This window comes from Oryzias melastigma, linkage group LG20 (genome assembly GCF_002922805.2).
Source record: "Oryzias melastigma strain HK-1 linkage group LG20, ASM292280v2, whole genome shotgun sequence".
Classification (NCBI taxonomy): domain Eukaryota; kingdom Metazoa; phylum Chordata; class Actinopteri; order Beloniformes; family Adrianichthyidae; genus Oryzias; species Oryzias melastigma.
In genome coordinates, this window is record NC_050531.1 from 20,926,777 (window position 1) to 20,952,549 (window position 25,773).

Sequence of the window (25,773 nt, forward strand, 5' to 3'; positions counted from 1 at the left end):
TTTCCTTGTGTACAGCACTTTGGGCCTCCTTGACTGGTGGTGGAAGGTGCTTTATAAATCAATAAATGAAATGAAAATGAAATGAAATGAAAGGTTTAGACTCCACCAGAGATGAACACAGTCTGTAGTATTTTCTGAAATACTCGTTGGTGCAGATGCTGCAGCTCTTCTTTAGCTTCTGCTCATTTATTTCCAGCCGTTATTTCAGAATAACAACCAGACTGTATAAAGAACTGGACCAAGAATTAATAACTTTTATACAAAAACTAGAACAGTATTCCTGGAGGAAAACAAAAGGAAACTTTAATGTGAAGCTTAAAGCTGGAGCTTTATTTATAGTTCCCATTCAAGAAATGCTTCAGTTTTGACCTTTATAAAAACTAGCTTTTTCATAAATAGTACCCATGACTGTATATGAGCGCTGGACTGAGCGACTGTGACATCACCCATAGAAAATCTCTTGCTATTGGCTCCAGCTTAATGAAGCTGACTCAGTTACCATTTTTCTGCATCTTGGAGCCAGTCGACAGTGATTGGTCTGAGTCTACGTTTCTATAGCAACGGCTGTCGTCAATAAAAAGCAAGCTTGATGGGAGGCTTGGGAGACGCCGGCAAACATTTCAAACCTTATTGAAGCTTCTGATTGGCCGGTTTGTAACTGGATTGACTTGCAATAAAAATAAATATCTTGGAAATAAAAATGGGTTTATGAAGAGCATATTAAAAAAAAAGATAACAGAACAGTGATTCTGACAAATAGAATGACTAACAGCTGATTTAAACTCTATAGAAGTCTATAGGGTTTTGGCTTTTTGGAGCCAGCAGTTACTTCCTGTTCGAAACAACTGGGGAGGGGTCACTCAGTCCAGTACTCGTATACAGTCAGCTGTTTTTTTGAGTAAATCACTACTGCATTTTAAAGTTTTCCTATTTGGCTGCAGGCAAGACTAAAAGCAATCAGGTTAAAGCTGAACAAAGGTGAAAAATACTAAAGTTTAGTGACATAGTTGATTATAATATTCTCAAACTTATGTCTAAGGCACACAGGTCATAGTTACTCCTCAATTTACAGGATCAATTCAATAAAAGATAGAGTCATATCAACTTTAAATAACATGAAATATTCAGAAAACCAAGATTTAGAACACAAGTGTTGGAGAGATCTATGGTTCCAGCATATGGAATAAACTGGACAAGGAAATCAAAAATACTAAAACAATAGCTGCCTTTAAAAGTGTTATTAAGAGGGAGCAAATATTACAGATAATGTGTAGAAAAATAATTTCATAAAACTTATATAGTTAATGCCACTGGACCTAGTTTAGGTAAATAGAATTAAATGAGGGTTTATATAGACAACTGTTAATGTAAATGTGTATGCATTTTTGCTTATATGTCCCTAATATTTATGTAAAAGATCATTTTCATTTTCCTTGTTTGATATATTTTGATTTAATTTTGTTGATTTAGCAACAGAGGCAGATAATATAAGTTTTATTCTTTCTGCTTGTTTTCATTTATTTACTGTTGCATTATTTCAGTGTTATGTATTGTTACTAAATGAAATAAAAATAACTTTAACAAAAAAAATAGAACTGATCTGAATGAGAAATGGATTAAAAAATTAAATAATAGTCATTAATCTTGTTACTAAGAATATCAACATCAATTCATCAAATCCGAGAAATGATGTTCCTTTAATGTCGTTTGTTTTTTAAGGTAAAAACTGCTTTTAGTTGGTTATAAAATGTATAATTTCAGTGAATTCCTGCAGATCTGAAGTACAGCTGCAAACTTTAGCTTAAATGACTGGGGGCTATGGATCCATAGCTGCTTCAGTTTTCTGCTGTTTGTTATCAGAAACGGAGAAATCCTAAAAAAAACAACCCAAAAAACAAAAAGCAAACTAGGTTTGTTGAAGCAGACGAGCCACACAAGCAAAGCAGTGAGGAACAGAATTCACCTCAGGATGACTTGCAGTTCCAGAAGGACGAGTTAATGATTGGGCGAGTCGGCCGGTTTGATCTGTGTGATCATGTGATCAGAGGCTGATCTGACGGAGCGCCCTCGCCTGGTCACACTCGTAAACGTCTGCTGTGTGATCTTCACTAAACGTCCTCTCTAATCACCAGGAGTAGATTTTTTTTCTGATTCTTGGCATCCGCTTGAGTGAATGACAAATCTTGTTTTGGGTGTTTGCAGCATCGTGAGTCTGAGAAGAGAATCCACGCCGTCGCTAAGATGAAGAGCAGAGTCCAGCCTGCAGACAGGTTGGTGCTGCGCTCACATGAAAAAAGTTCAGGTTCTGCTGCGCCGCCATGTTGTCACTGTCGTGCTGTTTCCACAGGGAAAAGGGTGGATCGAAGGGAAAAGGGGGCGGCTTCGTTACCGTGACTAACCTGGCAGCGGCGCGGTCCCCTCAGAGGAAAGGTGAGCTGATGGGTAACACTTTGTTACAGAAAATACATTTTTTAGAAGTCAAAACATCAACGCCTTCTTTCAGGGGGCGTGTCTATTCCTGACACCTGCGGCGACACGTCGTCGGAGAGCTACAGCTCCCCCTCCAGCCCCCAGCACCGCGGCGCCGAGAGCCTGGACAGCGAGGATGACAACAACAAAGGTGAAGCACACACACAGACGCGCTCCCCACGAGCCAACCCCCAGCACTGACTCCTCCCCCTTTTCCTTTCAGACACAGACAGCCACTCTGACGATGGCAGGAAGGGGGGCACTGCCGCCATGTACTTCACAGACCCGGCTGTGGTGGAGGGGGTCCGCTGTCTGTCTTCCAACAACCTGAAGCCTCAGATGGAGACTCTCTGCTCCGACGCCGGCGCCGAGTTCCCCCCCCTGTCCTTCATCAACCCTATTCCCTGCGTTCTTCCCAACGGAGCCGCCGACTCAGCCATCCCCGTGGTCTCCCCCCCGGCCCAGAACCTGGTTCCTGACGGGAAGGCCCTGGGGGGGATGATGGTGCAGATGTCTTTAGGACCTCCACCTGTCCCAGGCCCGGGCGCCACCGGGGACCCCGAGAAGAGGGAGGTGCTGCCCCCCTTTGGGATCCCCCCATTTGGGCTCCACCCCCCGGCTAACCTGGGGGTGCAGCCGCTGGTTCAGAGGTTCAAAACCGCCCTGCCCCAGAGCCCCGCCTGCCCTGAGGGGGCGCCGGAGTCCAGCCCCGCAGGCCCACACCCGCCCCCCGTCAGAGCCATGAGAGTCATGTCCCCCGGGCCCACCTCCTACTCCTCCCCCCTGCTGTCCTGCCAAGACCCGGTCAACGTCAGTCCGGGGCTGGCCGCTCTGCCGCATGTGGACTCCTCCCCCGCCAAGCACCACGGCCTGAGCCTTCCCTCGGGCATGCCTCCCGCCTACAGCCTCCCCCTGGTGCCCAACTCTGTTCTGCCCTCCGTCGGAGCCCCCATGGTGCCGGGGGTGGCCCCCCCTGGACCCGCCCTCACACAGAGCCCGGGCCCCGCCCGCAGCCACAGCCCCTCCCTCGTTCACAGCTCCACGCAGAGCGACGGCCCCTCCCACAGCAGCAGCAGCGCTTCCTGTGGCACCGCCCCCGCCGCCACGGGCAGCCCCCTCACCCTCCAGCAGAGCCAACCGCTGCCCCCTCAGCAGCCCACACCCCCCCAGCAGCAGCAGCCGCCAGGGGGCTGTGGAACGTGCGGCTGCCACAACAACTGCGGCAGCCGCGGCGGCGCGAGCGCCGCCTCTGGCTGCCAGGCTCCTCTGTACTTCCCCGGCCACCAGATGGCGGCGCGCCACGTCTTCAGCGTTCCGCCGTCTCTCTTCCAGCTCACCAACCTGTGCAGCAACAGCTACCTCACCCAGCCCCCCCCATCCCACCAGGCCAACGGCGCCGCCACCCTGCCGCCGTTTTTCACCACGGGTCCGCCCCCAGCGTCCCCCTACCTTCAGACTCACAGCCACTCGGACATGCTTGGCAGTCAGGCGGCGGCGATGGCGGCCGCCGCCAACTACAACCTGCAGCAGCAGCTGGCTCCAGCGGCGTCCTTCTGCCAGAGAGTCTACCAGCACATTTACCCCAGTCCTCTGGGGATGCTGCCCATGGCCGCTCTGGCAGGGGGCGGAGTCAACAAGAAGAACGGCAGCGTTTCGTGCTTCAACTGCGGCGTGAGCGGCCACTACGCTCAGGACTGCAACCAGCCTTCCATGGACTCCAGCCAGCAAGGTGGAGCTTCCACACGCTTCTCTTTTTTAAAATAAATATTTTATTAAAATGCGTTTTAGCGCCGTAAGCTAACCATCAGCTTTGGTCACATCCTGAACTCGTCTGCGTTGCAGGTGGTTTCCGGCTGAAGTACCCGGGCTCCCACGTTTCAGAAGCACTTGACAACGCCGACTAAACGGAAACATGAAGAGGAGCGGCGCCCCCGCTCAGCCGCGCCCCGCCCCCCTCCCACAGGTACGGCGCTCCCCGCGAGCGGCTCCCTGAGGCAGCTGTCCTGTCCTCCAGCAGAGCGACCTTCAAGGGCTCAGTGGACAAACCTGACATGTGCCTGACAACTGTCTCGTTTCCATGGGGATGACTCGAACCCGGCAGAGTCATGTGACTCCTGCCCCCTCTCCCTCCCCCTCCCCTTCAGCTTTGATATTTTTGCACTGAGGGTTGGAAAATATTAAATTATTACTTAATTATTAGAAAGTTAAGAGTATTTTTGTTTTTACATGAGACTCTAGTGTCAGTTCAAATGTTCTTAATACACTTCTTTCTAAAGGAGCCTATTTATGCTTTCGCCTCATGATTACTGTCAGATTTTATTGTCTTGTACAGCCGTTTTCAAAGATCAAAAATCAAAAAGAGTGATGGAAGCAGAACAATGTTTTTGTTTTTTCTATTTTGCTGAAATGAATGTACACCTTCTCATTAGGAATCTGTATTAAAGTCTTGAGCGATGTTTGCCACTCAACATACAGAATGTTTGTCTGGAAGGTGATTGCTGCTTTGTAATATTTGTTTTTTAAATCTGGATAAATGCACTAAAGCATAGCGTGAACTGTAACAGCGCCAGAACTAAGATTTCTTTTCATTTGTGCTGAAAAAAAAGCAAACTGCTGTTTGTTTTTGATATTCTTTAGTGCAGCCAGCTTTTTTATTTCTCTTTTTTTATGTGTAATATTTTAGACTTAAATCAAACTACAAATGAGATCGACACTGCCCAGCTCCTCCTCCAGATGGACCTTACAAAGCTGCCATGTTTGTTGTGAAGGTCGTCTTCAGAAGGAATCAGTTTTATGGTGAAGATGGTAACTGCGCCCCCTTTACTGCTTGGATGATTTCTCTAGAAAGTAAAACTATTTAAGGTTTTTTCATGTTCTGAGCTGAAGCAGCAGCTTTGGCCTCCAGCTGTGTTTGCTGGACGTCACGGTAACGTCTGGCGATGGCGTAGCAGCAGAAATCCCAGCACTGCTCCCACGGCAGCTTTACCACACTCACACAAAAACCCTTCGTTTTTAAGATTTCTGGACAAACGAGAGATACGTTTGATGTCTGTAGATAAACTTCTTTCGACACTTGATCCAAGTTCAATTTCCTGAGAAGGCCGAGTGGCAGGAAGTGTTTTATTTGTATGTGATTTTTAAGGAAACATTTCTTGTAACAAAAAAATAAACTGTTTTTAGTTTGAAGGAACCCTTCAGTGACATTTATTTTGAAATGTTTTATTTGCAGTTCAAAGGCTTGAAAAGCAGCTTGTAAGAAGAGAAGGTGTCACAACTATTGCTGCTATTTTGTTTGATTTCCTGTCCAAAAGTTCCAGTTTGTTGTATTTGCAGTTAATAAAAACATTCAGAATCTGTAAACCACGTGACAAAAACAAATCATTTTCATTTGAGTTTCCACTAACTGCTTCTTATGTTGATGTGCATCAAACACTTCCTAAACATGCTTTTATTCTGAGAGTATTTTCTGTCTCCGACTTGAGAACCTAAAGTGTGGATCCGGATGGGTGGAGGTGGAGGAAGGAGGAAGGTGAAGGAGCGCCAAACGAGCCGTCGTGTTGTGATTGTGTGTTAAATGCTGTACTGTCCTTCCACACCTAAAGGGGGCGCTGCTGCCATCCTCAGCTGTAATGTTTACTGTACTCTGATGCCCATTTACTGGAGAAAGGTCAAATACATTTCTAGAGTAGTATTTGGATTTTATGCAAACTGTTTTTTTCTCCCTGTAATTAAAAGCAATAAATATAAAAACAGGAAGTGAACTTGAGTCGGCTTCAAGTATTTTTTTTTTTATTGAAATCCAGCTGAAGAATCTAGAATATGTTATAAACTTGAAATACATTCTCAGCTGAAACGTTTCCTGCATAAACCATAACTCAGAATGTTCCATCAGGACAGCGGGCGGCTCTTGCTCTGCAGAGACTTGACCAGCAGGCCGTTGTAGTCGGCCAGCTGCTGGGCCACGTTCTTGGCCACGGGGGTGAAGTCGCTCTCCCGAGTCTTTGAGGCGATGACTGCGGCTGCGGTTAAGGAGAGACACGCGTGACGGCGGATGAAGCTGGTGGAAAGACGGGCAATGCAAATGTTGAACGAAAAAAGGGCTGATGGGAATTTTTCACATGAAGAGGAAGAGAGGATGAAGACCACAAGAAGAAGAACCTAGAAATGAACCGACAGTCACAGTAATGGGGGTTCACCTAAACTGAAAACGTAAAAATCCAATTTAAAGAAATGATATACATTTATTAGCATTTGATTGAGGGAAATAAATATTTCATCCCCTAATAACCGACACCTGTTCAGTCAGAATCCAGACTAAAGAGCTTTCAATGGATTTAAGGGAGGAGATCATACAAAACTATCAGCAACAAGCTGGGGGTTAAAGGTCACAGGAGGAGGAGAAATGAACCCCATCCCCACTGCCAAGCATGGCGGTGGAAACATTATGGTCTTTCTTCACCGTGTGGATGGGCGGAGCCATGTTCCGTCAAATCAGAGATCCTGATTCATTTCACGCGCCGGCAGAAACAACCACCCAGACTGTCTGAAGGATACACTCTTTCATCACAAAGTTGTTCTTCTCCAAGTGCTGCCACTTCTTCTCCAGGTTTGCCAGCTGAAACACAAACAGGTCCGTTTGGGTGTCTGGTTGTGGCTTCAGAACCGGGTTGGAATTCTAACCTGTGTGTGGGTCTCGTTCTCCTGCAGTTTGGTCTTCAGATCTTTGAATGTGGCGTTCATCTCCTCCAGGAGCTGGGTGAAGGAATCCCGCCGCTGACTCAGCAGCGCGCGTTCCTCCAGCAGTTTCTGCACCACAGAGAGCAGCTGTCAGCTGGAGGGCGGGGTCGGCGTGATCACCCGGCCTCGCATACCTTCTTCCTGTCCTCGCCGGTGCGCTTCAGGGCGTCCAGGTCTCGGTAGGTGTGCAGCTCAGACTCCATGCTGCCCACCTGCTCCTGCAGGCCGCTGAGCTCCGACGTGATCTTCCCCTCCAGCTGCTGCACCTTCTCCAGGTCCTGCTGCAGCCGCCGGGATTCTGGACAAAAGGATCCATCAGTGAGTGCGGACGCACAAACGTCACTCTGAGAGACTCACTGACCAGCCGTCAGTCCTCTGGCCGTGCTCTCTGATTGGACCACGTCCGTCTCCTTGCTGACCAAAACCTCCTGCATGTTCTTCAGCTCGCTGGCCGTCACGGCATCCACCTGCCGCAGCCTCAGCGTGTTCTGCACACAGGAGTTTCCATTTACTCCAGGAAGGCCTGGTCCCCCCGACGTCTGCAGACGACCTGATCTCACCCTGCTGCAGTGCTCCAGGAGCGAGAGGATGCTCTCCTGAGTCTGGCTCTGCTTCTGCAGCTCCTCAGCTTTGAACTCATCGAAGGACTCCATGAACTCTGACAGGAAAACCAGAGTCTGACATTAGCATGAAACACACACGGGTTTATAAGTTATTTAATTCCAAAAGTTTATTCTGATATAAACATTAAAGTGCTTGATTGGTTAACGGCATGAAAGGGTTCATGTGACTATTGACTTTAGATGATTTTGCACAGAATGTCCTTTAAAGAAGTCATATTTATATATATATATATACATACAGGATATGATGATCTAACTTACGGTCAATCTCCTCCTCTTTCCTTTTCAGCTCCTTGAACTTCTGTTGAACCTCCCCTGAAGACAGTGTTCATAGAGAAGTCCTGTTAGCACTCACAGAGGACACATGGATGCTGCTCAGTAAAAGTGTCAGTCACCCTGAGCGGCCTCAGAGTTCTCCTCCAGATGCTGGATCTCCTCCACCGTCTGTCTGGTTCTCTCCCTGATCTCAGCCAGCCTGACAGCACATGTAAGCACACACATCAACACACACGCTTTTGTTTCTGAACACACGACTGAGCAGCTCAGAGGCAGGAATACAAACTGGCGCTCCATGGTGGCTATTTCCTGGTTGTCCTCCTTCACCTGGACAACAGAGGAACATGTTTCAGTTTCTGCTCCTTTATCGTGCCGCCCTGCTCCCGTGTGTGTTTTGGAGCTCGACCTGCTGGAACAGCTTCTCCCTCTCCTCCTTGGGGGAGCGCATGCTCTTTTGCTCCGCCTCCATGGCGTCCCGTTTGGCCTCCATCGCCGACAACATTTCGTGAAGTCTAACTACTTCCTGCTTGATCTGCGAGTGTGACAGCTCCTGTCAGCAGAAACAAACAAACCCGGGTTTGTAATCCTCCATCGTCTGTGTTTGTGTTGCAGATTCTGAACGTTTTCCTGAATGTAAACTTCTCGTCTGATCGCTGACCTCTTCAAAATCCTCCTTCCTGGTTTGCAGATTGTCCAGCTCTTCTTGGAGGACGGCCAGCTTCTGTGGAGCATTGATGAAACTATTCAGGTACCAATGTTTTCTTTACACATCACACATGAGGATTCTTTCATCATGTCTTTCCTTAATTAAAAATGCGAGAAAAACCAACTAAAACTGTGGATTTACGCCGTGTTTTTACATGAGTGTGTGAAGCAGATGCACTAACAGTTTACCTGCAGCAGCTGCTCATTGGTCGCTGCCATGCTGAAGTACTTCTCTTGTTTGGCGGCCGGCATGGACTGGACGACTCTGTCCGCCATCTGCCGCTCCATCCTGATCTCCTCCTCAACGGCCTTGATCTGCTCCTCTCTCCTGCAGAGGTGGAGAACGGATAAAGACGTGAAATACTGGAATGTGAAACAAGGATGAGAGGAGAACATTTTTATCTAAATGTTCAGATGAGGCCGGTTTTACCACTTCCTGCTTATATGGTGGCACAGAATTAGAAAAGAAACACGCTTTGAAACAAAAATTAAATAGGGTTGTAAACATTAACGCGATAACGCACGCAATTAATCAAAAATAATTAACGTGTTAATATGCACTAACACAAATGAATCAAAGAAACAGTCCTTCGCTTTAACTCGACGGGTCAGGCTTCCACAGTGTACGTCAAAAGATTTTGGGTATTATCTCACTTACACCATGGTCACTTACAAAAGAAATCGTTTTTTAGTACTTTATTCTTGCTATTTTTGTGGTTTAGATCCCTTCTTCACAAAAAGCGGATTATTTGATCAGTGGTCAGCTGCCATATTCTATAAATAAACTTTACCTGGTAAAAATTGCGATTAATCAAAACGCAAAAGTGCGATTAATCAGATGTTTTTTCTAATCGATTGGCAGCAGTATTTAAAAATAAATGCTTTAAATGTGGAGTGTAATGTGTGATTTCATATTGTGATTATTCACAGTTAACAAGTTATTGGCAAATACTCAGACTAAATAAAAATAATAATCATTAATCGCGATTAATTTTTTCCAGGTTTGTGATTCATTCGCTAATTTTTTTTAATTGATTCCCGGCCTTAAAATGAAACCCTCTGATCAGTTTTCAGGTGATGTCTGCACTGAAGACCTCCAGTCCACACACTCATGGGTTTTATGTCGCAAGCAGCCGTATCTGAGGACGTGCAGCCCTGCCATAAAGTGCAAATGTTTACTCTCTTCTTCTTATCCCTCCTGGACATTTCCTCCTCCTAACCTCTTCAGTCCAACAGCTTTTTGCTTTGTCTGAAGCTCAGGGATCTTTATCTAAATAGGCACACGGACTTAATCATTAAAAAGAGGTTTTAACTCAAGGCTCAGTCGCTAATTAAACTGCATAAGAATGAAAGTGAGGAGCTGGCTGGATGGATCATAAATGGTTAGCTAGCAGGAGCAGTCGCTGGAATCTCACACAAGGAACAAGGGTCAGTGCTGTGCTGACTGAGCAGGTGAAGGGGTTCACCTCAGAGCGGAGGACAGGTAAGTGTCGTCTTTGATTCTCATTTCAGAGGAATCGGAGAGTGTTTCAGCAGAACAGGGCGACTTTGCTGTTGATGATGAACCCAAAGTCTTCCAATGTATTTCTATGTTTTTGTTTCAAAGAGTCAAATGGATTTAACAGCTGAAGATCCACCAGCTGACAGCTATTTGTTGACAGTTCACATTGTTGAGAGTCAGCTGAGTGGATGTGGAAACCTTTAGCTTCTGGTGTGTCTGTGAGGCTGGAAATGCAGCCTGTGAGTGTACCGGAGCGGCCGCTTCAAGATGGAAATGTTCAACCAGGAGGTGCCCTGGCTCTGCGTGATGAGACAGTGAAGTATGGACTGTGTTGCAGCTGTTTCTCAGCAGTCATAAAGCTCTTAACCCCACAGCACAAATGTGTACATTTTTACTAAACTTTCTGTAAGCTCCACTCTCAATTAACTCAATCTCAACCCGTATGTCATGAGTGCATGTAACTTTCAATTTCCTTACCAATACTTCACGCTACACTTACTATATGCATCACAATGGTACGTACCATTCTATGACTCCCCTTGAATTGACTGTACAAACCACAAAGGAACTACAAGACACACCTGAGTAGCTGCTCCTCTCTACAACCAACCCAGAAACCTACAGTATCCATATGGGTCAAGCCCCAGAACTGTGGAGGTTAGGGAATAGTTCTAGTTTTCGTTTGCACCCCTTTTCTCACTCGAATCTGTGTTTGCTTTGGTTAAACAGAAGAGAAATGGTGTCTGTTTTCCCAGGAGGACAATGGAGAAGACCTGTGGACCTTCTTTCTTCCTGCTGTGGCTGACGGCGCTGACAGTGCTGGCAGGAAATTCAACTGTCGCTGCGAAAGATGAGAGCCAAGTATGAAACACCCCCCTGAATCTGATTTGTGTGCCAATTTGTGCAACTTCTGCTCCCTCCATCAGCTGGTGGTGAACCAGACTGGGATGAATCTGCAAGTCATCCCTGGTAACGACAACATGACCGCCGTTACCACATTAGACATGAGCGGGAACATGATCACGCTGAACGAGATGGACCGGAAATCCCTGGAAACCTATCCTTCACTGGAGAAGCTGTACTTAGACAACAACATGGTCACTTCTGTAGCAGCTGAGTGCTTCTCCAAGCTCCCGAACCTCCGGCTGCTGTCTCTGTCCAGGAACAACATCAGCAGGTGAACACCAGAGAAATTTTTTACTTCTGATGTGACATTGGTTGAATTTCTACAACAGAGATTTTTTAAACCTGGATGGACCATCTAAAAACAACAAAAAAAATCTCTCCCTTTTTGGGTTTAGCTTGAACTCGGAAGCTTTTTCTGGCCTGAATGCTCTGACAGAGCTGGATCTGTCCCACAACCAGCTGACGGAACTCCCCTTAAAGCTGACGGCGAGCCTCAACAAGCTACAGGTAAGCAGACAGACTAAGACTGTCTGAATTTCCACTCTAGTCCCTAACTACTAAAAAAAATGTAGTGAGCAACAGTTTATCCAATTTTTTTGCAAAGACTTCTGGGAAATTTTTCAGGCACTCAATTTTGGAATCATAGATTCAGACAGCTTTATAAAATGGTGAACGCACTATATAGTGAGTAGGGAAGGAATTCTGACATAGCCCGAGACTCCACTAGAGTCCATCTCTAGAGCGGACAAGAGGAAAAGCAGAGCTCTGGTGAATGTCGTTCGTTTGGCTTCTTTAGCCACCAATGCATCAGAAAGTCAATTTTCTGTTGAATGTCATGATAATCAGATCTTCTTGTCACTTTAGGTGATTCACCTCCAAGGCAACCCCTGGAACTGCTCCTGCTCACTGCTAAGCACCATGGGAAAGATGACAGCCGTCATTGGTATCAGTTCGCCGTCTGCTGGTTAACGAGACGCAGGGACACAGTCTGCATGTTCATGAGCATCTGAGGGATCAAACTCTTCTCCTCAGTGTGGAGAACAAATGTTTCTCTAGCCCTTGTGCTCTTAGACATGTTTACATTGGAAGTGGGGTCATCTGGACCTTTTTTTCCAATTATTGTTTTATTTTCATTGGTGTCCGTGGCAGATATAAAATCCTGTCCACCTTTGTCATGGGAGGGATCATACTTAAATGTAAGGCTGGGGTCTATCAGGACCCTATAAGAGAGGACAAGGGCTAGAAACAAAACAGTAACAACAGTGTAAGACTGCTGAGGCACAAAACAAACCAAAACAGCACAACAAAATCTAACCCTCAAACCCAGCGTCCTCCTGCTCTGCTCCCTGAGCGAGGCCTCCATCTTTAATGGCCAGCAGGTGCCACTTAATGAGCATCGGCCACACCTTGGAATAGAGCTGTGAAAGAAAAAGCCTGGACCACGATTCACCACCACTTTGACATTCCTCACCAAGACTCTTTCTACTGTAGGGGGCAGACATGTATGTGTTGGTATGCTCGTCCAGTGTGAACACCATAGGCTATGCTAGCACATTCTTTAACAGACTTTATATGCCGGGTGTGTACGTAGCTCTAAATACTCGTCCATGTAGACAAAAAGCTCATGTTTCCAGTCCATAGCTGGATGTTTGTTTACCAGTTAAGGTTTGAGTACAACAGTTCTCCTGCTTCAGTCAACGCTGAGAGCAGAAACTGACTGATGTCATTTGGTGTTTGTTCAGGAGCTCCGAACATCCTCTGCGCATCTCCAGCAGAGCAGGCTCGAAGAAGCATCCTGGAGGCTACAGCTTCGTGTTCCACACTTCCACCAGTCACTTCCTCAACGAGCCCACAAAAAACCACCATCCCCTCCCAGCAGCCTCCTCGGTCGACCGTAGGGCTTCAAAGCACAGCCAATCAGAACACCAGGAACAGCACCGGTGAGCTTTCCAGCGTAGAGTTCAAACTTTCTTTGAAGTTCTGAGATGGTTTTACACATTAGGGACATTTGGAATTCTATCACTGTTTTTGTGACCTTTGCATGGTTGATCTAGAATGTCTCTCCTTTAGAAACAGTTGTCTTAAACCCAAACAGAGATTTACCACAGTTGTAGTTTGAAACCAGGATAGATTTTTCTGAGGAGCCCGATTCTGTCTAGAAATCTAAATCGTTTTGTTTAGTTGGATCAGCAGTGAAGGTCTTTAACTCTTTCACTCATGAAGAAAGTCTTTGACTTCTAAATGACCTACAGGAGAACTGATGATTACAGGACGTCATCAGGTGTTCTCAGTGTTTCTAACAGCTTCAAAACAGAATCTCCTCTCTGTCCTTCAACCAGACCGGCCGCCTGTGGGCGGGAACACGTGGAAGTTCACAGCGAGCGTGGGGGTCCTGGCGTTGACCACCTCCGTGCTGATCGTAACTGCGGTCAAAGGACCTTCCTGGTACAAAAGCTTCTACAACTACCGCCATCGGCAGCTGCGGGATGAAGACGAGGAGGAGGAGGACAGAGACAACGCGTCAACGGTTTTCTCCGTGACAGGAGACCACCAAACCCATCAGACGTTCACCTTTGAGGAGGAGCACAACCAGATACAAGAGGAGGAGGAGGACGGGTTCTTTGAGGATCCATACATCAAGAGGGAAGATCCAGAACCATAAGGAAGACGGGAAGTCGGAGATTTATTGCTAGAACTCTCTTTTTATGTTTTTGACCACTATTTGTGTGTCGATGAGCTACGCAACCTGAGCGTGTCTAAGTACTGCCTGTAACTACTGGTCTACTCAAATACAAACCAAAGCTGGGAGTCTGACAACAGCCAGTCACGAAAATGTCAGTTTTATTGATGATTTAACCTTTATTTTTAATTTTATTAATAACTTTTCCAATCTGATTAACTATTAAAGTCATTTTTTTAGAAATGTGATGCACCACTTTAAATAACATATTACAGTGGTGCAGTTTTGCTCTTCCTGGACCAGTTAGCATCCCCACTTCCATGAGTCTGCATACATTTTTCAAAATAAAGTCCTGCTTTGAGGATATTCGTTATCTCAGCGGATCTAGAGTTTAAACTTTTTGGTTGCATTAGCTGACCAAATCTCTTAAAAAGAATACATTGCAATTCAGTTACTACCTCAAAGAGGTCAAATATTACCAGTGAAAGGAGACAGCAGTCTAATGTTTCTTCCTATTCTTTTATTTTGAAGGAGACTTCCCCTCCAAAGTTTTTTCAAACACTCCCAATTTAACCTGTTGGTCAGTTCTATAATAAAAAATGTTCTAAAAAATGTGACTGACATGGATCACGCAAGGATTTAGAATGTATTAAATAAGAGTCATCATATTTTTGGCTTTTTGGCTAAACCAATCTAGAAACGTGAATGCTTCTTACTTAGCCACTCCTTTGTGATTTGTTTTGGGATCAGTGTCATGCTCCAGGCATTTTTTAGTTTGTTTAGATCTACAACGGGGTGTCAAGATCCTTCATGTTTTCCAAACAGGCTGCCATCGAAGCTCCTTATTGGCTAAACCAACACTGAGGTGATCAGCAGCAGATTAGGGGGCGTGGCCGGCCCACGAAGCCTGGAATTTGACAGACCTGGTCTACAATGTTGTCCCTGGTGTCCTTTGACAGCTCGTTGGTCTTGTGTCATGGTGACGAAGAAGTAACAGGATTGTCGGAGTGAAATATTTTCATTTTCTTAATCAATTTATAGATTAATTCTTAAAAAAATAAAAACAGTGTAATTCCCGGAATCGTTTTTCTCTCTAATCTGTGGGACATCTTATAAAATCTATGACAGACGAATACTTTTGGATTTCCAGTGTTGCCATGGTGATGTTGTGCAAAAATTCAAGCTCTAATGCAAGCTTTAGGAGTTGGTTTCTTTAACCCTTTAACACCTGAGGCGTCATTGGTCACGCCGCTTTTCTTCTTCAGAATCTCCTGGAATTACGTTGATCGTGTTAACGGTTGAAAAGTTACTACAAATCACAGAACATAAACACCGGAGCTTTGGTGTTAAAGGGTTAATTGAAGGCTAGCTCTGAAGCTATTATCACACTGCCATCAGAAACTTGAGTTTAAGCAACAATGAAACGTCAATGGAAATGTGCTAAAAACTCATGTTTGTCCATCACTACGCACATTTTTAAGACACTATATGGGCTCTACTTCCAAAGGCGTCCATTGAACATGTTGAAATTGGAATTATTTGCCCTGAAATTCCCTTTTCACAGCTTCAGAATGCACTGGATTTGGATTGTGTAGTTCGAAGAACATGTGTTATTTTGCTGTCTCTGGAAATTTCCCCGGTGTTAAAGGGTTAAATCAGGGGTGTCAAACTCAATCACACAAGGGGCAAAAATCCAAAACACAACTTAGGTCGCGGGCCGAACAGGATAAACATTTACTGAACACACTAAAACTACATTTTAAAACTTTAAAACAGTAACTTTTTAACATAACTATGGACTAGATCTATAGCATTACCTGCTATAATGCTAACGCGAATGCTGTAAGCTGAATTTGGCCACTGAAGATGCTAGTGATGATAGCTGAAGATGCTGAAATTGATAGCTGAAAACGCCAAAGCTGATAGCAAGCTAAAATATTAACTAAATGGCAAAATAGCCTTAACAAACTGAAAACAGCGTAAATTAGCCAAAACAGCTAACATGTAGCTGAAATACTACCTAAACTCCAAAATAGCCTAGCAAAATGCCAAAATAGTCCACAGCGCTAGCGTAATGCCAATTTTAAAACTTTAAAATCGGAACTTTTTAACATAATTATGACTGACAAAAAGGCCAGAATATTATTCCAGAATAAATCAACTTAAACCTTAAATAACTTTCAATATTTTACTTTTATATTTTAATTGTATATTTAGTCAAAATGATATAAGTTAGAAATGAGCACAGGATAACATCGGCCCATTAATGACAATAAAACAAATGATCTTGAGGACCGGATAGAATTACCCAGAGGGCCAGATCCGGCCCCCGGGCCTTGACTTTGACACATGTGGGTTAAATAGCACATGCACACCCTCAAAAAGCCACTTCTGGTACAAATGCTGCAGCAATCTTTTTTTTTTTGAAGTACAGATCTAAAATTTTAAACAGTTTGAAAGATGCAGGCAGAGATCTGTCAGTGATCTGAGGGGGAAAATAACCCCAAACCTGAACTCCTTATAGGCGTAAACTTTCAATACTCACTCCCTTCTTTCTGTGAAGATGTTGTCGATACTCTGAGCCTCTCTGTCATTCTGGGCTTTCAGCTGCAGAAACAGGAAGAAGAATCCTGACAGTGACAGGAAATACAGATTATTTTCCGTGACTGAAGAAAACCTTCTTACCATGCTGTAGTCGTTGATCATCTCCTCCATCTCTGTGTTGGTGTTGAGCTTATCCACCAGCTGGAAAAAGGAAGAACTAGGTGAACAATCAGTTGCTGATCCAACAGATTCCTCCTCCAAATGAATGAAAGTTAAAAAGATACCATGTTGTGGTCAGCCAGCTGGCCCTGTAGGTCCTTTATCTCTGCAGCCAGATCTTCAGCTCTGAGGCAAACACAACCCGTTTATTTATGAAAAAAACTCTTATTCTTATAGTGTCAGTGCAAACTCGTGTAAGCACCACCCACCTCTTCTCATAGCAGAGGTACACAGAGTTCTCCTGGTTGTAGTTGTCGATTTCTTTGTGGAGTTTGGTGGTTTCTGTCATCAACTCGTTGATTTTACTCCTAACAGGAAAACAACAGAGTTTTTCTCCAGATGTTCTACATTTCAGGCAGGATCTCTTAGTGCTGATGTTCCTCACCTGAGGAGGCCCAGGTAGTAGGATTTGTCCAGAATCTGTCTCTGAGGGCCTGCAGGGAGGAGAGCAGAGGAGTGGAGGACGTGAAGACAAACTGATGGGCGTGAGCGTACAGCCCCAAACTATGATGGTTCCACCTCCCTGCTTGACAGTGTGGATGGTGCTCTTGGGGTAAAGGCAGTATTTCTCTTCCTCCAAACACGACAGGTTAGGAATACCTTTGATGCCGGTCTTCATCCCGCTGAGCCCCTGCTGGGTCACCGGTCTGTCCGTCACTTTGATGGGTGCAGCCAGAACCCCTGGGGTGGGAATGCCCCCCCTCATGCCAGGATAACCACTCGTACCAGGAACCATCTGGGGGTGATAAAGGTGTCAGAGTTTGTAGTTTGGATAAGTGTGCATGCTGGGATGTGGAGGTCTTACTGCAGTGGGGACCCTAATAGCTGTAGGAGGGGGTCGGACCGCCGTCGGGGGTCTTCCAGCACCAGGGGCCGCTGATCCACTGCGGCTGGAGGGTCTCCCCATGCTGGAGGGGGGGCGCTGGCTCGCCATGGAGGCTGAAACAGATTGTCACGTGACCTTTACCGAGCTGAACCGGAAGAGGTTCAGCTCACCGAACACCACAGGTTCGGAGGTTTAACCGGAGCTTAAGGAGAAACTAAGGTCTACTTTTCCTATGAATTTAAAGTAAACATCATCCCGTTTACATTTTAAAGACGTAACACCTAAAGTCAGTGTTTTGTTTGTTTAAATAACCCATTATTTTTAGGTGATTGCTAGCTTACTGCTACATATCATCTTCCGTACCTTTAAAGCGTCTCCTTTTCCCCTTTCGTCGTATTTAAATGTCCTAAACTCCTCACGCCGCAGAAAAATCAAAAATAGAGCAATGAGCCCACGATAAAAACATTAGCAACGAGACGCTGATGGTAGTGTTGTCGTTACCCCAGTAACCATTTTCTTCTTCTGCTCATTTTGGCTCATGTTGAGGCGGCGCTGCTGCCCCCTGGAGGCCACCATAGGAAGTGCACGTGTTAGAACGACAGGTCGAGACCAAAACGTTCAGAGAATAGTTTCTAATTCCATTGGACCATTCATTTATGAATAGCTTTTTATTATTTACAATAATTTAATAATGATAGTGTAATATTTTTTATTGTAAATTACTACTTCAACTTCCTTCACTTTTAAGACCTGCACACACAAGTTCCTTTCAAAATAAAATACACGGTGTCAAATAAGATCTCACTGCTGCTGCAGCAGGTTTACTTTTAAATAAAAAATGTGAGAAATTTAAAATATATGCATGTAAATACATTTCTATGCTGTAAGGAGACAGTTGTGCTGCAAAAGATAATGTCCTTAAAGCTCATTTTAATGATGCACATCTCAGACAGCAGATGTATTTAAAATCATATTGTTCACTTAAATGACAAGTTAAACAACTAAACTAGAACACTTCATTAACTAAAAAAAAAAAAAAAACTGCAAACTTATTTATTCAAATTGTTTGCATTTCTTTTTTAACCTAAAGAGAGAGATGGAGGGATGAGTCAGTACCTCCAAAGTTTGGCTGCAGACCTCTGGATTAGAGTAATATTACATTTCAATGTTCTGATCAGAACCTCTAACCATTTATCCTCAAATGATTCAAAGTAAAATAGTTGTTGGGATTTTCCCTGATTTATGTTGTTTTGAACATTTTTTTTATTCATGAAATGATTCTTTATTTTACTATTGGCTTTAGATTTTGTATATTTTCTTCTTCTAATGCCACATTAACAGCAGTCAGTTAAATACAGTCTTGCTCCTCTGAAACTCGTAAACTAAACTCCATTAAAGGAAAAGGTTATGTATTCATGCTGTCTTATCCTTTGCCACTAATATTCCACTTCTGGATATGGCACACCTGTGAGGTGTGATAGATGACCTCAACAAATACGTGTTCACCATCACAGAATTGTAAACAAGATTTGAGACAAATGGTTTTGTATTTGTAGAAAACATTTTAGATCTTTATGACTTCATCTCATGACAAATGGGAGCAAAAACAAAAGTGTTGCCTTTATATTTTTGTTCATTGTATATAGTTAATATTTAAAAGGAAACAATTTCAGTAAAATAAATCATCAAAAAATAACTTCTCTTGAGGGAATGTTTTATTTGTGCTTTGTTTTTTAGACAAAAATGTTAGTTTTTTATAATGATCAATTTTAGGAGCAGTTTAAATTAAATACAAGTGTAAATGATAAACCTAATCAACTTAGAATTGATTTTAGAATAAAAAGGGATTGTGTAAATTAATCTGGAAGATGATTTATTTTGAAAAAAAAATTTAAAGAAAATGCTACCATAGAAGTCCTCAAATGTCACAAAAACATGAAATACTTCTGACTTATTTTAAAGAACACAAGAAACTGTCACAAAAGGAGAATTTTAGTCCAATTTATTTCATGTTTAATAATCACATCACTAATTAACAAGTAATCACAATAAACACTTTTGCTCAATCCAAAAAAATAAAAGAAGAGGAAAGAAACTTAAAAAAGAAAACCCACACAGAACTTCAAGGAGGGTCTGCAAATGATAAGTCTAGCTAACACATCCACTGTGTGATGTAAGCATGCTCTGCAGGTTTAGAAGGTGCTCTAGAGCGATGGATGAACCGTCTCACTGCTCCATGGAGAGCTCTCTGACCAGCATTCGTCACAAACTGGACTCTCACAGTTAGTCGTGTTACCGTCGAGCTATAGTGTGTTAGGCTCCCTCCCTTCAGTTTCTAAATACTCTCAAGCAGCCTCGTGTGAGTCTAAAGGAACCTGCACAAGTCACTCCGCCCCCACGTCATCAGATTCACGCCTTCTGTTTGACTACCTTAAGACTGGATTTGTGGGCGAACTGGGATAGGTTTTTTAGGTTGCCAGGTTTGCAGCTTCTGGGAGGAGTCTTTAGTTTAGTGGCAGGTGCAGCCCCGCCCACCACGAGGCTGCAGGAAAACAACCATAAATACATGTACAAAAAGAAAGTGTTGCGTCGACAATTCAGTGGCCCCTTTCAAAGGAAAAAGGCATTTCTCAGACTAAGAATAATTAACAGCCATAACAGTCATGATAAAACCCTTCCTCCCCTTTAAAACTGTGGAAACCAACCCCCCCACAACAAACCCTTTTGCTGCAGCATTTCGTTTCTTTTGGAATTTCATGGCGATGAAGAGGAGCTCAGCAACAAGCAGTAGAGGCGGGAACTCGTCTGCGGGCAAACGCATCTCCTCCTTATAAAACAATCAAGAAAATCCCTAGAACAATAAATACTAATTATTGCCCGATTCTGTTTAAACACTGGAATAAAATACTAATATCTTTAAATGGATTTCAGTGTGAGCAAAAACAATAGAATAAGTGAGGAGCTGGATACAAAAAGCTCCCATTAGATTATGTCTTCATAAAAGTACGTTTACAGTTAGATATCAGCCCTCTTCGATACATGAAAGCGTTAAGGTGCGGTTCAGTTTGAAGCAAAGCTTTCTCCTTTTGTTAAGCAGCAGTTTTTGAAAATTAAAAAACGTGATTAGCAGTTTGAGGCTGCGTCCCTTCTCAGTAATATTGACTCTTATTTTGAAAATTTGACAGACAGCTGTACAGAGAGAATAGTGAGGTACGAACCTTGTAGCAAACTTCATTCGTTAAGGAGTTTATTTTCTAAATCGTGATTTGCAGTTTCTTTATCTTATTATGTAACTTGATCAGAAAGTAGACTTTTTTTGGTTAATATCAGACAGCTGTACAGGGTGTATAGTGTCTTGTTGTGGTTTGAATCTTTTGAATACATGTTGAATTTGTAAAACAGGAAGTTCTGCTCATCAATTTGCTGAGTCAGCAAAAAAAAAAAACGCTGTTAGCATAACGCAAAAGAAAAAAAAGGGAAATTTTTGCGTAAAAATGGACTAAAAATGAGATCCTTTCCATTCCTTAAGCAGTTTATTTTTTAAATATGCAGTTTGAGGCTGTGTCCATTGTCAGTAATATCCTTTAGATACGCTCTTATTGTGAAACTTGATCAGAAAGTAGACTTTTATTATTATTTTGTTAATATCAGACAGCTGTACAGGGTGTATAGTGTGTCCTGTAATGTGCTTTGAGTCGTTTTATATAAATGGAAATTCTGCTCATCAGTTTGCTGAGTCAAAAATTGGATGACGCAAAAAAAAAACGAAAAAGCTAAAATGAGATGTGACCGTGCATGGCAGCCATGTTTGCTAAAGCGTTAGCGTTTGACATGGAGCCGGTTTCTCGTCGTTTCAGTACAATCTGATGAAGTACGTTGAGGGTTTCTGAGAGTCATATTCAGGCTGATGTATCAGGAGTTCACGTGGAACGGTGGATCGGACTATTTATTCTACTCTGGGTTCTAGCTGGATTAGGTCAGACTTCTGTCATCTCAGACAGCAGCAGCTTCATGAGTTTGTCAGTGTTTTCGTGCGTTTCAAAGGCATAAATTTCACGATTTCTCGACTACATGCAAAGTTAGGAGCACTTGGTTTAAAGGTGACACTGCAGCCGTCAGCATCTACAACTTTAAGCTCATTTTACATAAAAAAAAACAAACAAAAAAACAAGTTGCCCTTTGAGATTTCACAATGGATGTCACAACAGAAGAACTGTCAGTTTAGGAGATCTAGCCATGCATGATGAAAGGCAGCAGTTAGAGGGAAATCTGAGTCACATCGAGTCTACCTGACAACAACCACCGGCCGACAACCGGCCGACCCTCACGACAGAACCCGGCCCGCCTGGAGCAGGTCCGGGCTGCACCGTCGGGTTTTCAGGTAAGACGGACGCGAGGCACGTAAGAGACACACTAGACAGAGCCTACTCTTCCAAATACATTCCAGGCACAACTCAACCTTTCTTCTCTCTCTGACCGGAACCGCCCTCTCCTCTGTGTGTCCGAGTTCGCAGAAATCTGTGCGTGTTTCCGAGATGTACGACTGGAGAATACTCCACCACCTGCTGTATTGCTTTTAGAGACAGAATAAATAAATAGATAAGAAGGAAAAACAGATCCAAACGTAAAGCTAAAGCTCTTTTCTACGTCACTCCAACACGTCATCACAAACACAGAGAAGAAAGAGCCTAAAGGATTTGAGTAACCTTCGTTTTTTGGGTGTTCACGGTAAATGAGCTGTGAAGTCCATCACTATGGAACAGGTGAGTCAGATGATGATGTCACTGAGGGTCACACGGGTTTCGCCGCTGCTCTACGAGTGAGGCCGAGGGAACGCCGTCCGAGACGAGAGCCGAGGCGTGGACGGGGGAGGGGGGACGACCGCACCATCGCAACACGTTTAAGATGAAGGAGGTTGACGAGAGGAGGAGCTGCCCCCCCACCCTCTGGGAGGGGGTGGAGGGAGTGATCATGCAGCCGGCTATACACTGTGTTAAATGGAGAGAGGCTGTGCAGGAGGGGCCATGTGGGCGGGGTCTGTTGCCGTTGTCCTGGGGTGAGGGGAGGGGCAGATGACGATGTTGGCGCCGTGGTCCGTGCAAGAGCGAGCGTTCTCGCGGAAGTTGAGCTGGAAAGACTCAATCTGCAGCAGACAGTTTTTGGGGGGACAGGAAGGGGGGAGGCAGAGAGGGGGTGCAAAAGATAAAATATAAAAACAAGGAGAGGAGGGGTGGGGGAGGTGTGGAGGGGGGGTTGAAATGAGGAGGAGGGGAGGGGGAGAGGGTTAGAAGAATTAGATGCCTGCAAGATAAGAAGTCAAACCATTACTAGGAGCTACAGACAGACAGACAGCATCAGTGTCTAAGCCCCGCCCCTTTGCCCCACCCAGCAGGAACACCAACTCACTTGTCTCTGGGATGAGCGAGTCCAGGACCTGGGGCTCCTGGAGACCCTCACCGTGACCGGAGGCCCCTTCCTTTAGCCCGTTCTCGTGGGTAGGAGGACTCCCGGCCTGCCCCGGCTCGGGGGCGGAGTCTGGGCTGGCGCCCTGGGCGGCTCCACTCCCCTCTGTGACTTCCTGGAAAACAGAACAGAAGGGCAAGGGGGGGTCAGCAAGCTGGAGTGAAAAGGGGACGAGCTGATGCCAAACGTCCGACGCGCGTTCTTGAACACGTTTAGCCCATGGTGTTCACACTGAACAAGCAGGGAGGGGCTTCCTCTTCTTCTTCTACTGTCGACATGTACAGTTGGAGGAGGTTTGGTTCAAAATGTCAGAGTGAGTGACAGTCCCACCTTGACATCATCTCCAGCGGATTGGCTCACGTTGTCCATGGAGCCCACTTTGGACTGAGCCTTTTCCCTGAAGTTCACTTTGCGAGACTCGATTTTCACAGCTCCTCCCCCTGCAGAACAGACACAGATGTTACTCCCAAACAGCAGCTGCTCTCTGGAGCTGGTTGGAGGAAAAAGGTTCAAGACTCCTGGAGCAGAGTCCATCAAGAATTCTGTTTGGCAAAAACTAACATGAAACTTTACTGAAGAAACAAAAAATAAAAGACGTAAGAAACCAGGAGACGGCATCCTCAAGCCTGAAGCTCACATAGATGATAAACTATGTAGGTTTTTACATCCTGTTGACCTGAAGACGTCTTGTTTGATCAACTCTACCTCCAGGATGAGCAGATTTTATATGTGAAGCAAAACTTTGGTAAAAAAAAAATTATGCTGCACAACATTGTTACTAGCTGCACTGAGATGATCCTGTTTGGCACAGAGCATCTTTTATTTTAAAAATAAGTTTTAAAAAATCAAATTTTGAGATGCTACGTTCTATTTATATTTTTGCTTTTGTTTGTGCTAAAAATAGATATAATTTATGATTATTTAAAAAAAAAAAAGAAGGTCATGAATGCAAATCCAAACTTCTTAAAGGCTAAAGTACGACTATATGGCTCCTTTCTTGGTTTTGATCAGTAGAAAACGAGTCTTTTACTGTAAAGGTTGCCGACCCGGTTATAAACCAACACATTTTCCAATGATTCTGCTTTGTTCCAAACTCATGGACTGACCGGAGCTGTTCTACATTTCTTTCTCACCTGGCTTGTGCTTGATGTTGTCCTTGGAGCCGCACTTTGACGTCACTTTACTGACATCCACCTTCTTGTTGAGAATCTGCACCTGTTGAGTGAGACAAATGTTTCCTTTTTTAATTAAAACAATCAATTCAGGCTCATGAAAGGATGGTTTGAAGTTTTTCTGCCATCTTGTAAAAAAAAGAGGCTTCATTGATCCCAGAACTGTCACGTTTGGGTGTTTTCATAGAAAAAAAGGACGAATCAACATTTCTGCAGAAAAAATAAATAAATAAATAAGACAAAAGCAGGGAGAGTAAAGTAGGTAATTGTGACAGACAAAACCAGCCGGAGCTCAGTGTTTGCATGGCAGGGTTTAGTGGGTTAGTGGCAGAGCAGGACACAACAGGGAGAGTTTAAGGACTGAAGCAAGTTCCAGGGCTGAGCTGGTCAAAAACTATGGAAAAGAACGTCTTCTTTAGGAGGAGGGGCGCCGCTAACGAAGCATCGAATCTGGTCAAAAAGAGGATCTGAGCTGTGATGTTTGATCGTTAATCTAAACGAATGCTTCACCAACAGTCTAGCTAATGACATAACTTCAAAAACCCATGGTGGTTTTCTCCGCTATCACACTGGAGATGAAAACGCCACTTTGTATCCCTAATCCTTTCATCAAGTGAAGTCGTTGAAGTCGAGCGCCGGCGCGGCCCCGCCGTACGGTACTTACATTCCCTCCACCAGGAACATGCTTCATATTGTCCTTGGAGCCCAAGCGTGAGGTGACGTGGCTGAAGTCCAGCTTTTTGGAGACTATTTGAACCTAAACGGATACAGCATAGCAGCAAGAGGAAGAGCAGATCAGGGAGGGAGGGGAAAGGAGGACAGGAGAGGAAGATCAGAGGAGGAAGAGCAAAAAGAGGTGAAGGGGGAGAAGAAGTCACCACACAGCTCGGGTTAGGAAGGCAGGGTGGAGGGGGGAAGCAAGGGTCACCTGTGCGCCTTGTGATTGCAGCTACATCCCCGACGTTTGGAGACAGAAGAACTTTTGTTTATGGAGCTCTGACATGCATAACAAGCATCTGACAAGCATCCAGTTCGCTGCAGCAAAAGCGTTTATTTTGTTGGTGCTGCTGCTCTACAGCTGCAAACAAAACCTGTTAGCAATGCTAGCAGCTTCATATCGTTTTGGAGAATCAGATGACTCAGCTGGAAAAATGATCCATTCAGCTGGACCATAAGAACACCAGTTTTTACTGCGGTTTTCAAAATAAAAGCATGCGTTTTGACTCCCTCACTTCAGAGCCAATGGGAATTATTACTGCAGGTTGAATGTCTCTGTGCTGACATCATTGACTGTATAAGAGAACTGGACCACCTCCCTCCTGGCGTTCCAAACAGGAAGTATGTGTTGGCTCCAAAAAGCCAACATTCCATAGACTTAATTGAGAAAGAAACAAGTATTACTCAGTCCTTCTATTGGTCAGAATTACCTTTTTATTTAGCGTGTTCTTAATAATCTTCAGTTTTTTTTCATTATATTTTTTGTGTAGTAAAGTTTAAAAACTGACAATCGTTGGAAACGTTTGACTGACAGATTCCCCACAATCCCACTCTCAAGAGGAAGGGGTGTGGACTTCCAACAAGCTCACTCCTGATTGGAGGTTGCCACAGAAACGTCGACTCAGACCGACCAATCACTGCTCACTGACGTCTGG

The 25,773-nt window shown here is 44.4% G+C and overlaps 4 protein-coding genes across 15 annotated transcripts in view; 2 read left to right on the plus strand and 2 right to left on the minus strand.

Moving 5' to 3' along the window:
- The window catches only part of zcchc2 (zinc finger, CCHC domain containing 2), a 19,560-nt gene extending 13,731 nt beyond the window's left edge, over nucleotides 1–5,829 (plus strand). For 2 of the 3 annotated variants that reach the window (XM_024279875.2, XM_024279876.2), the window contains 5 exons: nucleotides 2,203–2,270; nucleotides 2,348–2,430; nucleotides 2,504–2,620; nucleotides 2,693–4,198; nucleotides 4,312–4,453. In XM_024279875.2, coding sequence (XP_024135643.1) covers nucleotides 2,203–2,270; nucleotides 2,348–2,430; nucleotides 2,504–2,620; nucleotides 2,693–4,198; nucleotides 4,312–4,373 — 1,836 coding nt within the window. In that variant the 3' untranslated portion in view covers nucleotides 4,374–4,453. Of the gene's footprint in view, nucleotides 1–2,202; nucleotides 2,271–2,347; nucleotides 2,431–2,503; nucleotides 2,621–2,692; nucleotides 4,199–4,311 lie in introns of all 3 variants that reach the window. The other variant, XM_024279874.2, reaches the window with a different exon arrangement.
- Nucleotides 5,830–6,236: 407 nt separating this feature from the next.
- Nucleotides 6,237–18,031, minus strand: ift74 (intraflagellar transport 74). Its single transcript, XM_024279877.1, has 20 exons — nucleotides 17,850–18,031; nucleotides 17,466–17,599; nucleotides 17,261–17,396; nucleotides 17,046–17,094; nucleotides 16,870–16,968; nucleotides 16,726–16,786; nucleotides 16,583–16,642; nucleotides 16,443–16,504; nucleotides 9,000–9,138; nucleotides 8,764–8,826; nucleotides 8,512–8,655; nucleotides 8,392–8,432; nucleotides 8,225–8,304; nucleotides 8,091–8,144; nucleotides 7,767–7,864; nucleotides 7,568–7,694; nucleotides 7,341–7,504; nucleotides 7,150–7,275; nucleotides 7,024–7,084; nucleotides 6,237–6,482 (listed from the first exon to the last, which is right to left on the minus strand). The coding sequence occupies exons 2-20, from the start codon at nucleotides 17,592–17,594 to the stop codon at nucleotides 6,358–6,360; spliced, it is 1,818 nt and encodes a 605-aa protein (XP_024135645.1). The 5' UTR covers nucleotides 17,595–17,599; nucleotides 17,850–18,031; the 3' UTR covers nucleotides 6,237–6,357.
- On the plus strand, nucleotides 9,919–14,044 carry LOC112151165 (leucine-rich repeat-containing protein 19). 2 transcript variants are annotated; one of them, XM_024279878.2, is made up of 8 exons: nucleotides 9,919–10,293; nucleotides 10,417–10,968; nucleotides 11,067–11,172; nucleotides 11,238–11,488; nucleotides 11,613–11,724; nucleotides 12,082–12,160; nucleotides 12,960–13,157; nucleotides 13,557–14,044. In XM_024279878.2, exons 2-8 carry the CDS (start codon nucleotides 10,943–10,945, stop codon nucleotides 13,877–13,879), a joined length of 1,095 nt encoding a protein of 364 aa, XP_024135646.1. In that variant the 5' UTR covers nucleotides 9,919–10,293; nucleotides 10,417–10,942; the 3' UTR covers nucleotides 13,880–14,044. The 2 variants fall into 2 exon arrangements, with proteins under 2 accessions (XP_024135646.1, XP_024135647.1); XM_024279879.2 differs by lacking the exon at nucleotides 10,417–10,968 and having other exon boundaries at nucleotides 9,920–10,293.
- A 1,440-nt stretch (nucleotides 18,032–19,471) lies between the features above and the next one.
- The window catches only part of LOC112151031 (microtubule-associated protein 4), a 111,504-nt gene continuing 105,202 nt past the window's right edge, over nucleotides 19,472–25,773 (minus strand). For 6 of the 9 annotated variants that reach the window (XM_024279639.2, XM_024279636.2, XM_024279633.2 and 3 more), the window contains 5 exons: nucleotides 24,786–24,878; nucleotides 24,083–24,164; nucleotides 23,280–23,389; nucleotides 22,893–23,064; nucleotides 19,472–22,787 (listed from right to left, as the gene is read on the minus strand). In XM_024279639.2, coding sequence (XP_024135407.1) covers nucleotides 22,780–22,787; nucleotides 22,893–23,064; nucleotides 23,280–23,389; nucleotides 24,083–24,164; nucleotides 24,786–24,878 — 465 coding nt within the window. In that variant the 3' untranslated portion in view covers nucleotides 19,472–22,779. The remainder of the gene's footprint in view (nucleotides 22,788–22,892; nucleotides 23,065–23,279; nucleotides 23,390–24,082; nucleotides 24,165–24,785; nucleotides 24,879–25,773) is intronic. The other 3 variants (XM_024279635.2, XM_024279634.2, XM_024279632.2) reach the window with 2 other exon arrangements.

Coding starts and splice junctions, on each gene's coding strand:
- LOC112151165 (XM_024279878.2), top strand. CDS start 10,943: ATGGGTCAAGCCCCAGAACTGTGGAG. Junction 11,173..11,237: donor CTGCGAAAGATGAGAGCCAA/GTATGAAACACC, acceptor TCCCTCCATCAG/CTGGTGGTGAACCAGACTGG. Junction 11,725..12,081: donor CGAGCCTCAACAAGCTACAG/GTAAGCAGACAG, acceptor TTGTCACTTTAG/GTGATTCACCTCCAAGGCAA.
- ift74 (XM_024279877.1), bottom strand. CDS start 17,594: ATGGCGAGCCAGCGCCCCCCCTCCAGCATGGGGAGACCCTCCAGCCGC. Junction 8,145..8,224: donor GAACTCTGAGGCCGCTCAGG/GTGACTGACACT, acceptor CACTGTCTTCAG/GGGAGGTTCAACAGAAGTTC. Junction 7,865..8,090: donor GAAAGAGGAGGAGATTGACC/GTAAGTTAGATC, acceptor TTTTCCTGTCAG/AGTTCATGGAGTCCTTCGAT.